General features: G+C 48.6%; 6 protein-coding genes across 6 annotated transcripts; 3 read left to right on the top strand and 3 right to left on the bottom strand.

The window, feature by feature from the left end:
- Positions 1–1,953: 1,953 nt before the first annotated feature.
- On the bottom strand, positions 1,954–6,798 carry HD556DRAFT_524563 (uncharacterized protein). Its single transcript, XM_041310864.1, has 9 exons — positions 5,588–6,798; positions 5,410–5,535; positions 5,179–5,355; positions 4,808–5,119; positions 4,609–4,752; positions 4,396–4,558; positions 4,141–4,337; positions 3,940–4,084; positions 1,954–3,886 (listed from the first exon to the last, which is right to left on the bottom strand). Exons 1-9 carry the CDS (start codon positions 6,506–6,508, stop codon positions 2,241–2,243), a joined length of 3,831 nt encoding a protein of 1,276 aa, XP_041159659.1. The 5' UTR covers positions 6,509–6,798; the 3' UTR covers positions 1,954–2,240.
- Positions 6,799–7,088: 290 nt separating this feature from the next.
- On the top strand, positions 7,089–7,712 carry HD556DRAFT_1238244 (uncharacterized protein; the record flags this gene model as incomplete). The annotated part of the gene is made up of 1 exon (XM_041297963.1): positions 7,089–7,712. One exon carries the CDS (start codon positions 7,089–7,091, stop codon positions 7,710–7,712), a length of 624 nt encoding a protein of 207 aa, XP_041159658.1.
- Positions 7,713–8,165: 453 nt separating this feature from the next.
- HD556DRAFT_1376146 (uncharacterized protein) lies at positions 8,166–8,900 on the bottom strand. Its single transcript, XM_041303094.1, has 2 exons — positions 8,350–8,900; positions 8,166–8,296 (listed from the first exon to the last, which is right to left on the bottom strand). Exon 1 carries the CDS (start codon positions 8,828–8,830, stop codon positions 8,477–8,479), a length of 354 nt encoding a protein of 117 aa, XP_041159657.1. The 5' UTR covers positions 8,831–8,900; the 3' UTR covers positions 8,166–8,296; positions 8,350–8,476.
- A 120-nt stretch (positions 8,901–9,020) lies between these two features.
- Positions 9,021–10,323, top strand: HD556DRAFT_1238346 (uncharacterized protein; the record flags this gene model as incomplete). The annotated part of the gene is made up of 4 exons (XM_041297968.1): positions 9,021–9,327; positions 9,378–9,516; positions 9,580–9,877; positions 9,934–10,323. 4 exons carry the CDS (start codon positions 9,021–9,023, stop codon positions 10,321–10,323), a joined length of 1,134 nt encoding a protein of 377 aa, XP_041159656.1.
- Positions 10,324–10,551: 228 nt separating this feature from the next.
- HD556DRAFT_1308884 (uncharacterized protein) lies at positions 10,552–11,134 on the bottom strand (the record flags this gene model as incomplete). The annotated part of the gene is made up of 2 exons (XM_041300205.1): positions 10,552–10,599; positions 10,658–11,134. 2 exons carry the CDS (start codon positions 11,132–11,134, stop codon positions 10,552–10,554), a joined length of 525 nt encoding a protein of 174 aa, XP_041159655.1.
- Positions 11,135–11,478: 344 nt separating this feature from the next.
- On the top strand, positions 11,479–12,177 carry HD556DRAFT_1443923 (uncharacterized protein; the record flags this gene model as incomplete). Its single annotated transcript, XM_041306701.1, has 1 exon — positions 11,479–12,177. One exon carries the CDS (start codon positions 11,479–11,481, stop codon positions 12,175–12,177), a length of 699 nt encoding a protein of 232 aa, XP_041159654.1.
- Between the last annotated feature and the right edge of the window lie 2,252 nt (positions 12,178–14,429).

Raw genomic sequence — 14,429 nt, 5'->3', positions numbered from 1 at the left:
GCACCTTCCCGTACCACCCATACTTGGATCCGGACGACACAGCTCGCCAACCGTTGCAATTTAATTCCAGTGCATATCTCAATTCAGACTACTCAGCTTTCACCCATTCACCACAATCTTCCCGTGCCCGACTCAGTCCGACGTCCTTGATGAGGCCAGCGAGGATGCCACGCTTTGCACGTCATAGCATCAACCGGGGTGGGGCTTTACTTTTGCCACAATTACGTTTCACACTTCTGCAATGCTGACATCTCATACTTCTACCATGGTTACGTTCTGCACTTCTACAGCAGTGGTGTGTCATACTTCTGCCAGTGTGATCTTCCATACTTCTACAATGGTGGCGCCTCATACATTTACCACAGTTACGTTCTACACTTCTACAATGGTGGCGTCTCATATTACTTCTACCAGTGATATTCTGTCCTTCTATCACTAGCATACTATTCGTAAGTAACTTACTCTTTACACCCACCACCATTAGTCATCCTTCATTAGATCGGAAATCAGGGACTGATGTCATTATCATGCAATGCGATGAATTGTCAACGGCCGACGCTTGGGATCCTGACGTGATACAATACAGATACGAGAATGCAGAACTAAGAGAAACGTTGAACGTTGAAGCTTGAAGCCGAAGCTGGCTAGCGTAGCGCGCAGCAACAGCGATATGAAGCGCCGGTACGACAGCGCATATCTATCACCTTGCTATCACCGGTACTTGCAATAACACATCCTATAAACAGCCAAGTAAGTCCGTTTTATCTAGTTACATCAAGCGCCTTCGATCTGAATGATTTCATATCTGGGTTGGAAGTTGATACGGGTATTGTTGATCTTTTCTGAGCATAGCTGCGGCTGAGATTTGACCTATTTGTGGAGGACCCGTTATGCAGCGACCACAGCGACCACGACAACTGCTAATAATATGACGGTTATCCATCCCCGACTACAAGATGAAGGTCACCGAGTCGGAGTAAAGCTTGGACCCCAATTTCAACGCCGACGCCGACGGGGACGTATGGCCGCTTAGCACTCAATACTCAGTACTCAGACCTCAGGCCTCAGGACTCGGTCGTTGATCACCTAGCAGGGCATCCGGATCTATCATACCCCGCATCCAAAGAGCGGAATCCAAACGTCATACTTGCATACGATATTTTTCCCCAGATCGGATCCGGATACTCTAGATTGGAGACCTCCTCGGATGTGACGCGAAAGAAGGTGAAGGACCGCGTGCTAGAAACCGAGCAACAGCGCTTATTATTACACCTGAAACACGGTCAGAAAGTTCCATGTATGGACAGATGCGATGCATATCCCGAGACATTGTATGCATCGATTTTGAATTTGAGCAAGCATCTATCACGGACTGCCATGTTATTACCAGCTGAGTGACTTAGTGTCCGCTTACTGGTAACTGATTAATGTTGGGAAATCAGTATCGATAATGAATATAATTCATATCCAGGTCGCAACTTCCAAGTGGGTTTCGTCTAAACTTGAACATGGCACGCGGAAACCTATTTTCCAGAGGGTCACCGTGCAACAACAGCCAGCTAATAAAATATGATCATGGTTATGGATGACCCGCTATACGTCCATGAACGCTTGAGCTCCCAAGTTGAGTCAGGATCTTCCATTGGGAGGGCCGGCCGGGCCCGACGAATTCAGGATTCCGAGGAGCGACCGCTGGAAACTCAGTCGTTAGTTGGGAAATCTGAGTCCGAGTCACTTGGCAGGGCAAGAAGTCCAAGTAGATCGTCCGGAACTATCACACCCCGCACGTCTACATCCGAAGAGCAGAGTCTGGACGTCATGATCATATTCACATCCCATATACTTTTCAACATCGGAAACACGTCAGGTGTTCATGCGAGACCTCGTGGATTGTGGTGAATGGAGGTGCGGAACAAGCCTCAAGGCCTCATGACTTACTGACGTAGTAACTAATATATAACAGTCAGCTGATATGATCACCCTTCCATACATCCCCAGGAGGCTTTGGTTGGTTAACCGTTAGAAATCAAATGCACCCTCTGTCAGAAAGTTTGGGGGGTTCTTTTCTCTAACCTGCATGTGTCTAGTGGTATCGCACGGAGAAGTCGTACAGATATATAGGTCTCCACATATGGTCTGCTCTAAATAAAACTGGAGTCCAATGCATACGCATGCAGTATGGCGTATACGAAATGCCAATGAAAACCGCTCGGATCCCTAATCTTCGGAGGAAAATGAATCTACAGTATTTCTATCGTCCTGATGTCCATCAAGTCCCAACGAGAAGTCACATCTTTGACTTGCGCAATGATATCACGATCTGACGCGACTCTCTTGTATTCTCCGCCACGCTGCCGCGCTAGTAAAAATGCGCCAAAAGGCTGCCCGAGGCGAACAACCAACCGCAATGCTCGCAATTCTAGATCATCTACCTCCTGTTTTACAACAGAACGGCTAGGTAAGTCGTCAGATGGAGACGAGGGTGGCGTCCAATAATCCCCTTCGCTCTCCGTATCGTCTTGCAGATCTGTAAAGTCCGGTAGCTCGAGAAGAGATCGATCCCAGGGACGGACAAGCACCAAGGTTTGCTGAGTGGGCCTTATCTGCGAGAACTGAACGATTGGCTCTTTGGTGGTGATCAGCAGGTCATGAAGCCCGTCTGCCTTGACTTCATATCGAGCCTCCTGGGATGTACCGTAGCTCAGATTGACTTCTGTAACGCGGAATGCCATGCAAGGCAGATGTAATCTGCAGTTCGCGAAACGAGCAGCGCTCGTGTGATCAAGCCGGTCGTAAAGTTCCGAAGCCACATTCACAACCAGGGGATTTTCTCGCAGGGAAGAGATCGTTGTCTGAATCTGATCTTCGGACAAAGATCGAAGGACACGTGCAGGAGTGGCGTAAGAAGTGATATAGGCCGGAAGACAGCTGTTGAACTCGGAAGGTTGTCCGATCCAGTCGAGGACCGTGATGTCTCCCGACCGAGCCACGATCTCCTGCAGGAGCCGCCCGAGCGCGTTCTGCTTCTTCTCCCCGTATATTACAGGTAGGTGGACACCGAAGATCCCAAATAATGAGTACGCGACGTCTTCTTGCAATGTGGTGACGCGAGATGATGCCCATTGAAGTCTCTGTCGAGCGTCGCTCATCCCAGGACGAAAAGAGATTAGGGCCCGTGCATCTATTCCCGTCGCATCCTCCAACTCCTTCATGATTGCAGGAGACTCTTTGTGGTTGGGAGAGCGATCGTCGAGATACAATGACCAATCCTTCTGATAGAATATTACAACTTTTGGAGCGACGAACTCTTGAAAGGTCCATCCTCGCTGGTTCCAAACACTGCTCGCCAAAGCACCGGGACGGGATGAAGGAGGCACATCGCATAGGTAGACGATGGTAAGTGCTGAATGACGGTACCAGACGAACATGGAGTTGACCGATTCTTGGAGCTCGGTGTTGCTCCTCTTGTCGATGCAGCATGTGTCCATCCACGCCCAGCGATACCCAGAATTGCGAGCGACCACGCAGAACGACTGCAGTTTCGCGATCCCGCCAAGTCCATTCAACTCGCGCACATCTTTATCCTGGATGTCGTGCAGCAGCACCTCCGTCTCTTCCCACCTGTGTGACAGCAAGACGCAGCGGAAGTACGTTGCCACTACATCTTTGATGCGCTCTGCTCGGAGATTCGAATCCTTCGTTGAAAATGAGATAAGCTCGTTGTACTCTGCACTCGTTTTGAAGGCGTTTATTTGTGCCACTCTATCGCACAAAAGACCCGTGGATGTACTAAGCAGACGCAGCGGGGCATATTCGAGTTCGATCCAAACTGCTCTTTGAATGGCGTCTTCTGCTTCAGATGGACAAACATACTGCTGACGCAGATCTGCAGAACGAGATAGGTCTTTCGAGATCATGCAGGAGTTTCCCGTGGCTTACCTCGGATGTGAGCTTCGGGAGAATGGTCCAACTTGGACAACATGATTTTGAAGGCCTCGATGGCTTCGTCGTAACGTTGCGCACCACGCAGCGCTGTATGCATCAACTCGTATCCAACGTGAGACGACGGATTGAGTTCGGTAGCCTATGTATGCATTTCCGAAGTCAACATGGGCTACCAAATCATAGATGCCATCGTACCTTTTGCGCGTCGAGAAGCGCCTCCTCCCACAGCCTTTTCCCCAACTTTGCCCTGCTGCGATTTACGAAGAAGACATAGGATCCAGAATCCAGGTCGATCGCCGCCGAGTACAGGTCGATAGCCCTGTCGAAATCGCTTGCAGCGAGGGCAGCATCTCCGCCGGTAAGAAGGGGCGCGCTGCATTTTTCCGTAAAAGCTAAGTGAAATGCGGGTGAGGATTGTAGCTTGCATGTCATTGCAGACTCCAGACTTACCGTTGAACCATTCAAGGCAGATGGCCCTCGTTGTTTCGTCGGTACTGTCCATCATGTATCGGTATGATCTCACGCCATCTTGAAGTTTCCCTGCCAGAAGGAGTGCATCGCAACGTTTCTGGTGTGCAGTGAGCCACAAAGATTTGAGATCCCAGCCGAACAGCTGAACAAGGGATTTGGTTATGCAAGCGCTTCGGGTGTGTGTTGACGTACCACTACCAAATCCTCGTAAATTTCATGAATCTCCGATTTCAACGGTAAATTGCTGCAGTCGATGGCGGCAGTGAAATGGACAGCGGCTTCGTCATGACGTGCGCCATTCAAGGCTTCGAGTCCAAATTCAACACGAAGATATGCCTGATGTGCGAGTTGTAAAGATGAGTGTCGATGACCAAGCATAGATGATACTTACTTGCACCACACGACATGCGAGAGTGTCGGCATGTGGACAACCGGTAGTGAGTTCTTTGAGGAGCAGGTTTGCCTCGTCATATTGATCTGCATTGAAGAGCGCGATGGCCTGAAATATGCGATGAAGCGGAGAGGATGCGAGGGAAATGCAACATACTTTGATTAAGAGCAGGAAATGGAGGATTTGTGAATCTTGGTCCGTGTACATGGATGCAACGTCAAATGCTGCCCTCGCATCTGGGACGCGGCCTATTCCGCAGAGGGCAATACCCTTGGAGATGTAGCCTGTCAACGAGGGCTCAATGTTGATGGACTGTGTCACCATCGAGTTAGCCATTCATAAGGGAGCGATGATGGTTCAGCAAATCTCACATTCATTGCATCCCGAAGGGCACGGTCCCAGTCGTGTTTTCGCGCCATGACGAATGAACGATGGGCATACGAAGTATGGTTGTTGGGATCGTTGTTGACATCTTGGGTGAGTAGTTCTTCGGCGGTAGATAAATCTCCATTCACACATGCAGTACGGGCGGTCGTGATGGCTAGAATCTGCACGAAACATGCTCGAAATGCGGTATATATGAGTGAAGGACAGAAACATGCCTTTGAGCGATGGGTGTAGGAAGTATGGTTGTTTGCATCCGTGGTGATATCTTGCGTGGGTAGTTCTTCGTCAGTAGATAAGTCTCCATCTCTGTATGCATCGCGGACTGTTGTAATGGCGATGGTCTGCAAGAAGCATGCTCGATTTGTGGTATATGACTCAGGGATGGAAACATGCCTTTGGATGAGTACCCTGAGGTACTGGCCACTCTGAGATCATATTATCGCCGCCTCCGCTGAGGATGTGGTTGCCGTCCACAGAGAAAGTGACGCATATCGCTTCGAATGAGTGCTTGAAAACGGCAATGGTTTGTCGATCTGAGAGCCGCCAGAGACGGATGCGTTTGTCCGTAGATGCGGAGGCGGCGAGCGTGCCAGCAGGATGAATGGCAATGGCATTGATGTGGTCAGTGTGGCCCGTCCAGGGATCACCAACCTGATTCCATGTTATTGTATCCCATTTGCGTATGGTAGGATCGAGATCATTGCCGCTTGTGAGAAGGCGTGTGCCATCGGGCGTCCACACGAGTGACAAGTTATCTCCTATGTGAGCCTTGAACTTTGCGACGCGTTTCCTCATGCCTGAATTGTAAATTTCGATATGTCTGTTTGTTGCGATGGCAATACGTTCTCCAGACGGTGAATACCGCACGCAGTTGACAAAAATACCACACTGTATTGGATCTCCTTGCGGCTGCCAGGTTTTGGTATTCCACGGTTTCATCGTTTTGTCATATGAACCAGTACTGGTAAGTACTGTTCCATCGGGTGAAAAATCCAGCGAGGTGATCCAATTGGAGTGTGCTTCGATTTTGGTGAGTGATTCGCCAGTTTCTCCGTGCCAGATGAAGACGTCTCCCCAATCACCGCTTGCTATCAATTGTCCATCTCGTGATACAGCCAATGTCCGCACACCATTGCGATGCCCTTTCATCGTGTTCAATACAACACCTGTCTTCAAGTCCCACAGACAAAGCGTCGTGTCGCGTGAGCCCGTAACCATCCGTCGTTTATCGGGGAAAACTGCGACTGCATTTATGCCGTTTCGGTGGCCATCGAACTCTTGTAGGGGTGTGGTGATTGGAATGAGGTTCGACATTTTACTGGATGTTGATGGTGTTGAGCACGGTCGAGGTGGACTTTAGAGGGATTGTGTCTTTGTCCAAGCTGTAGAGGTGCGTGTATTATGCGTTTTATGGTGCTTCACTGCTTCAACCTCAATAGACGCGCAGGACGCTTAAAGCTGTTCGCTTCCACGCCTCCATCACTGTAATGCACCCTATTGCCATACCCGCTGTCCTCGACGGTATGCCGTTCCAGCACTCTTGCAGTGCATGCATGCGTCCCACTCTTGTCTTCAATGTTTGCAGAATGCGATCAATCGAGCAGTCGGTGCTTCCCAGCGTTCGCATCTGACTATTGTGACGGGGGTTGCCGGTGGGACAGGAGCAGCGGGTAGAGAGGCAGGCAGGTGGGAGTGCCATGTCGGAAATTCCCATAGGTGCCTTGCAAGGCTTCTAAATTGTGACGTGATTTATCGCGGTTTACAGCTGTTTTCACAAATATGCGGAATCGCAAAAGTTGAAACTCGCGCGTCAGAAATGCCCGGCCAGGACCCCGTAAGCACTTGAGGCAATACAGCGCGCCGTCGGCACTGAACACTCACTGTCATAGTTAGTATGCCACCACGCACTGTTTCAGCAGACTTGAAAGCTCGAATTCCTATTCTACGTCGACGTGGGCATTCTGTCAAGCATATATGCCATCTGCTTGGGGTCAAGAAGACTCTCGTATATAAAGTCTTACAACTTTTTCCCTTAGTTTCACAGTACCACTGCAGCAATCAAGGCCGGCGTCGCAGCCTCACTGTCAATGACATCGCATTCATTACAACCATCCTTTGTCATCGTCCCACCATCTATCTTGATGAACTACAACATGAACTGCGCTCTCGTCGTGGTGTGTTTGTGTCCATACCAACACTTTTTCGCACATTTCATCGGCTGCATGTCAATCGCAAGTGTATTTCGGCATATGCTCTTGAAAGGAATGAGGAACTACGTGCCATTTTCATGAATACTATTGCTGAGATAGCACCTGACCCGGAAATGTTGATGTTCGGAGACGAGGCTGCAAAAGATGAAAGAACAATCATTCGACGACATGGGAGATCAAAAATTGGCACAAGGTACGTCAAAATTTACTTCTATTGGTATGTAATGACCATTTTGTCCAAGGTGTGTCCAAAGGAAATGTTTCGTGCGAGGCAAACGGTACTCGATCCTCCCAATCCTGACTCTTGATGGGATCATTGCCTATGACATTATTGAAGGACCAGTCACGAGTGAGCGCTTTGTCCAATTCCTGTGTGAGCATGTGGTAAGTCTCGTGAACGTGATATAGATTTGAAGTTGACTGATTGTTAACGTTCACCATAGCTGCCTTTAACTAATCCATACCCTGGGCCGTGCAGCATACTAGTCTTAGACAATTGTCGCATTCACCATAGTGATGAAGTCCGTCGTCTTGTTGAGGAAGAAGCCTTGTGCAAGCTTGTATTTTTGCCTCCATACTCGCCTGACTATAACCCTATTGAACAAGCCTTTTCGTCTATCAAGGCTTATTTACGACGCCATTTTGAGGACAAGTCTTTGACAAGCATAGTACGAGCATGCCAAGGCATCACACCTGACAAGGCAGAAGGATATTTCCGTGCTTCGGGATACATTGCATAGTTGTTCCACTGTGTTGTAGTTCTAAATAAAAGGATCTTCTACATCTTCGTGATCACCCTCAGACTCGAAAGTGTACCCTGGAGGGAAGATAACCCAACTCTGCCTGTTTTCGCAGAAGTAATAAAGATCATAGTCGAGTTCTGGTTGCTTGTCTGACTGCTCATCAGACTGCATAATGATGATGAGTTGAGATATAACTACACACCAGGTGCACGTTCATCACATTTCATACAACTTCCACTGATGCGTGCTCGTCCCCCATCATGGTATCTCCTCTCATACTGGAATTTCTTCAATTCAGGAACATTTGACTCAGAGGTATCACTGCGTTGTCATTTTGCTGTATTCTTTGCAAGAGGGCCATTCCACCATGTAATGCTGCCTTTTTTCAGCTGAATAATATCACCTGCACTGAGACCAACTCGAACGAGATCCTGGTCAGCCATTTCTGCAAGTATATCTGGCCCTGCACCAATACCACGTAGGGAAGATTCGTATGTTGTAGCAAATGCAACACCAAGGTGGTCCTCAGCATGCTTCAAAAAACGGGTGAGCATCGAAGGTGTCAGTGCAGGAGGTGATATGATTCCAGGTACAGGGAGTGAGGTTGTAGCTCGAGCTGGGTGTGGTGTCAAAGGGGTAGTTGTCTCACGAGTGAGGTCTTGCACAGTTCGCAAAAGGAGCATAGATGTGAGTGAATTGATGTCAGTTGTGTTGATTGATGTAGATGCAGGTGTCGAAGTGACAACAGTGTAGTGATGGACAGGTCCGGTTCGGTCCGGTTCTCTAGGAAATTCAGAGAACCGTGGACCGGACCATCGGTTCAGTCCTCTCAGTAAGCAGAACCGTGGACCGGACCATCGGTTCGGTCCAATAATGGTCCGGTTCCGGTTCAGCAAGGGTTTGAACCGAGAACCGGACCCAAAAAATGTCAAACTTCATATACAATCCGGTTCATCTTCTCGCGCCCTGAACGCGATCCTACCGCTTGTTGCGTCTGGGCAGCCCTACGAAGCGCACCAGAAAACACGCACCTTCACTTCACGGTACAGCAAGTCTGGGCAGTACGACACTGCCATCGACGTGCTCTTCCAGAGTGCGAGAGAACTCCTGAAAGTTAGCCAGCATTGTCCTGCAGGTGACCAAGACCTGCATCACTATATCGGAGAGCTCTTATATAAAGGTATATGCGGCAGTATCTACAAAACTGACTGTCGTGCTCACGATGTGTAGATGGGGCTTTCGATGCGGCAGAACCTCACTTCCTTGCGTCAGGAAAAAGGGATAGCGCACGTTCACTAGCGAACATGATGATAGAATGGTCAGCAGCGGGCGGAGCTCTAGGGAACTTTGCCCTTCGAGGTACACTTCCGTAAGTTGGAACTCATGTCCATACCATTTCCTTCGTTCCCCGGTTCATGACTTCTCATCACAGATATCTACAAAATGGCAACATCGTTGGAGCTCGCACATTCATTTCGCAGTTCATTGCACAAGTGATTTCATCTTGGCCAAAACTGATTTCGCCACTGCAATCATCTCCATTGCCTGTCACTCCTACGGGTGAAATCACACATATGACTGAGCCTGTGCTCAACTTCTGTCAGCTTGCTGTCTTGACATGTCAACATGCAAATGGGGAGAAGAATAAAGTGATGCGCGAGAGCTGGGTGAGGCTTTGTGGAACATATCAATCTAAAGGTGGTGTCTTAGCGACCAGGGAGGTTCAGACGGTGAGTCAAATGATTATTGCTTGCTTGATTTTCTAAAGACAAACCGCACCGTTTAGACACTACAGGAGATAGCAACGTTGTACTTTGCAATTCCTCCGCCACGCACTCAGCCTGATAATCCGTTGGGAGCTATGATTTCCTCTATGCTGGGCGACTCGCTCACCCATCCCTCGTTGACAATCGGTTCGAACCTGTTCGGACCTGTTCGAACCAGGTTCAAGAATTCTGCAAGTCCTCGAACCGTGGACTGGACCGACGGTTCGGTTCCCCCTATTGCCCGAACTTTGAACCGGACTTCGGTCAGGTTCGAAACGGTTCGGGTTCGAACCGTGGTTCAGGACCGGACCTGGCCATCACTACAACAGTGGATCGGCGCATCGGATGCAAAGCAGGCTCGCGTTTTACAGGGTCAAAAGATGGGATATTGGGTGGCACAGTGGTGGTAGCCTCCCCATCATACTTGATAGTTCATACTTAATAAGTATACAATGCAAAGGTGTAGACACATACCATTGCACGAGCCCAGTCCTTTATCATCGCTGGTGTACATGGGATCTCCATCCCACTTTGGTGGACATATGTGACAGAGTTATCATAACTGTTACCCCATTTCTTGATGATAAGCCTGCGATAACGAGCAATTTCACGATCAAGTTCAGTAGTACAGTCTACAGCTACAATCTCATCATCTGATGCTCCGCTATCTTGGCTTGCCATATCACCTGCAGTCTGTTCTCGTCAGCCACAACAATCACACAACAAATTCTCATCACCACATACCTCATTTTGAGCAGTAGAGACAGGGAGTTTCTCGACATTTTTCATGTCAACAAAGACTTTCACCTTTTGAGGCTCTTCAGAGATGAGCTTCTTTGCCATCTCCGCATAATCTTCTTTGTTGTCAACATCCATGGCTTCGACGCGGCTATAAAAAACCGCTGAGATAAGATCAAGCCCCATGGATGACATAAATATCACTTGCCCACGAGAATTGCCAACAAGGTACTTGAAACCATACTTTTTCCTCTCAGTAACCCTGTATTGTGACTTGTCATGTTTTGCGAGGATGGTAGTCAGAAATTCGAGGTAGTTGGGCTCAGAGATTTGAAATACAAGTTCCTTGACTTTTGTAGACTTGACTTCCTTGGACTTTGCTTTGCCATTAGTTTCAGTAGTAGTCTTTGTGTATGTATCAAGATGGACAATGAATGTAGCCCTAAATTGAGGTATCTCGACGGAGGGTGATGGCGACGACATTGTCTTTCAGCGAAGCACTCTGAATTGGTGCTGGATTTGTCACTCAAGTGCTTATGGGGTCCTGCTCGGGCATTTCCGACGCGCGAGTTTCAACTTTTGCGATTCCGCATATTTTTGAAAACAGCTGTAACTTGTTTAACCAAGTTGAATCAATTCGCGACGCCGGTCAAATCTTATTCATGACTCAGCCTCTGCGGCTTACACATGAGGCCCCTCTATCATAATGTATATCATCTACTCATGAGCTAAGATTTCGGCTCGTCGTTCTTGCTTTCGCAAAGCACCACCTGCTCAACTGCGTTTTTTAAGCTTTAACTAAATCCTTGATTTGATCATTCACACTCATGTCCAACAATGCCAGCACTTCGTCAAAAATGGCAGAAACTGCTGGATCATCTACAGCCGCAGGACCAGCGACATCAGGGAATACAATTGAGACCAACGTTAATACAGCGCGTACACCCCAACAAATCTTGGTGATGGCCTGTCTCACCTACATTGACGACTACAGACGTTCACGCATCAACAAACTCGATGCCAACGTTGGAGTCATTGAAGCCATTTCAGAGGAACTGTTCAACATACCCGGACAACGGGTCTCAACAGTTGCAGGACCTTATATCTCCATGCTCGATGAGATCGAAGCAGAGTTTACACGAGCCGGCAACACGTCAGCTGAGAATCAAAGAGGATGCACGGATGAACCGGCATTCGTCGACGAAGAAGCCCCTTTACCTGAGGATAGGAGTACAGCAGGGACAGTCGAGCCAGGAGAACCTGCTCGGAAACGTTCAAAGCTTGACTACTCGTCTATTGAGGCAGCGATTAAAAGCAGGAAGTATGAACTGCTCTCCCCTAACCTCGAACGAACAAATGAGATACTCAAAAACTGGTCGCAAGACCAAAAGGAAGTACGCCGATACCTCATGTATCTAGTGCTGCCGTGGTCCGGTTCCGAACCGTGGTTCGAACCTGACCAATGGTCAGGTTCGTCCATGGTTCGGTCCACGGTTCTCCATTTTGGCCGGACCGAACCGAAATGAGGTTCACGGTTCGTTGGTCCTGGGGAGGTTTGGTCATGGGTTCGGACCTTCCCGAACCGTTCCGAACCGCGAACTGAAACTTCATTGACGAGGCTGGTGACTTCCCTTCCGCACTCATGGGTACTTCGACTTCTACATAGTGTTACGACTGGGATGAGTCGAGCTATCTCTGTCTGAGTAGACAATCGGCAGAATGCCAGATAGACGTGAGTCTGCTCTCGAATGAGAGATCAAAGGTTCTGGCTAAGGCGAGTGTCACTGACTCCCTTAGAATAATGGTTCTGAGACAGTAAGGTTGGAGACCTTACTGAAGGACGATGTTCCAGGTAAAACCCAGTAGATTAAAGTAAGGAATACAATCGTAAGTAGCTAGGTTTATATACGAATGTTCAAGCAGAGCTTGTAAATGTGTTATCAAGATAGAAGCATGATAAGGGATAAGAGTCAAGGATAAGGCGGACAGCCCGCTTGGCGAAGATAAGAGATAAGCATGATACGGACAGCCCGTTTGTAAGCAAGATCAAAAAGAAATGAGTATAGGGGCTAAATGTTACTGTAACATTACCCCCACGTTATGGTTGAAGTCTCCGACTTCAATATTCCTCGGTGTTGGTATATTCGTTCATGTAGTCGTAGTAGATGGGGTCTGCGTCAGCATTACAGAACTCTGGTTCGTTATACTTGGTGGCATACTCCCTGTTTGCCCGGTCTATTTCCTCCTGGAGTTCTTCGTCTTTCTTGGCCTCCCAAGCTGACAATGCTTCATAGAAGCCTTCATCGGTGTAAACCAATGGGAATAATACTTTCTCAGCAGCGTAGGGGCAATAGATGGATAGGTGGCCAGGCTTTTGGCCTTGGCATACGCGGCAATGGTATTCTGGGCAGTTCTTGTGGCGATGCCCAAGTTTCTTGCAGACGCGACAGACGAAATTGTCTGCAGAGAAATGAGGTTGTTTTACTGTGATGACGTCGGGGGTTTCGGTGAGGTCAATGACTTCACGCTTCTTTCCCTTAGAAGCTCTAGTCTTCGACACTCCGTGCACGGTAGCTCCTCTGTGGGTCTTTCGTTTGAAAACGATGGTGGGTTCGGGGATGGGTAGTGCTTCTTCAGCTGGTGTTGGCTGAGTAGCAGGCTGAGCTTCTTCTCCAACCGTATCTGCAGCAGGTATACTGCTGGGGGGAGCGCTAGTAGCAGGGCTTGGCGGGCGACCGACTTCGGTCTTGCTTCGTTCTTCAACAGCCCGTATAACTGATTTGCAGACAGTGCTAAAAGCAGAAGGAAGCAGCTGAATCTCAAGACTGCGTATCTGTCTCTGGAGGTGTTGGCAAGCGAGTCTGAGGGCATCGTTTTCGATTTCTTTGAACCTAAGTTCAAGAGCGGAGGTGGCGCGTATGACGTGGATCTGGGAAATTATGGGGGCGGCAATATGTGCGGGTTCTTTGGCGAGCTGTTTTTCTAGTTCAATTGCGTGGGGGAGGGATAAAAGGGTTGTTTCGATGATGGCGTCGTCGTCTAGGTCAAGGATGTTTTTCTTATACGTGGAGTTTCCAAGAGATTTGTCGGACGAAGATGATGATCCAGTGGGGGAAGGTGTCAATGGGGGAGTCATGTTACTTGGGGTGTTCGTTTCAAGGGGATGGTTCGTTCAGTTCAACTTGTGCCTCCTCTTATACGTTGTTAAAAGCTCCTTTGAACTCCGCAAGTTCTCCTCGGGTATCCATTCGTTGCTTCCGGAAGAGTAGCCGATCCAAGATACGAGATAGCGTCTTCGTTTACCCGTGCCTTTATGGCTAAGAATAGCTTCTACTTCGTATTCTTCTTCGCCGTTGATAACGTCAGGTGGAGGTTCGGCGTAGTTCGGTCCGTGTATCTCTGTTTCGCGATAGGAGGATAGTTCAGAAGCATGGAACGTGGGGTGAACCTTCCATTGATCTGGGAGTTTCAGGGTGAACGTGATGGGAGATAAGACTGTGGTGATAACGAATGGGCCGTATCGCTTAGGCGCAAGTTTCCTAGATGGTAAGGATGTTAGGAGATTGGTGGCCGTAAGCCATACCTTATCTCCTATCTTCCATGGTCGATATTTCCCATGGCGAGATCTTTCTGCCATTCGCTGCATAGCAATGTTATGGCAGGCGAGTGCTTCTTCGCGTATCTTCTGTAAGTTCCTGAGTCTTTCTTCTGCTGCTGGTGTGTCAGATACGGGTAGGATGTGGGGGATTCCTCGTGGTTCATAGCCCATCATAAGGAA

Source organism: Suillus plorans (assembly GCF_016647745.1).
Source record: "Suillus plorans strain S12 chromosome Unknown HD556scaffold_32, whole genome shotgun sequence".
Classification (NCBI taxonomy): domain Eukaryota; kingdom Fungi; phylum Basidiomycota; class Agaricomycetes; order Boletales; family Suillaceae; genus Suillus; species Suillus plorans.
Note: the sequence above shows the minus strand (reverse complement) of the source record. Positions and strands in the feature narration are given on the sequence as shown.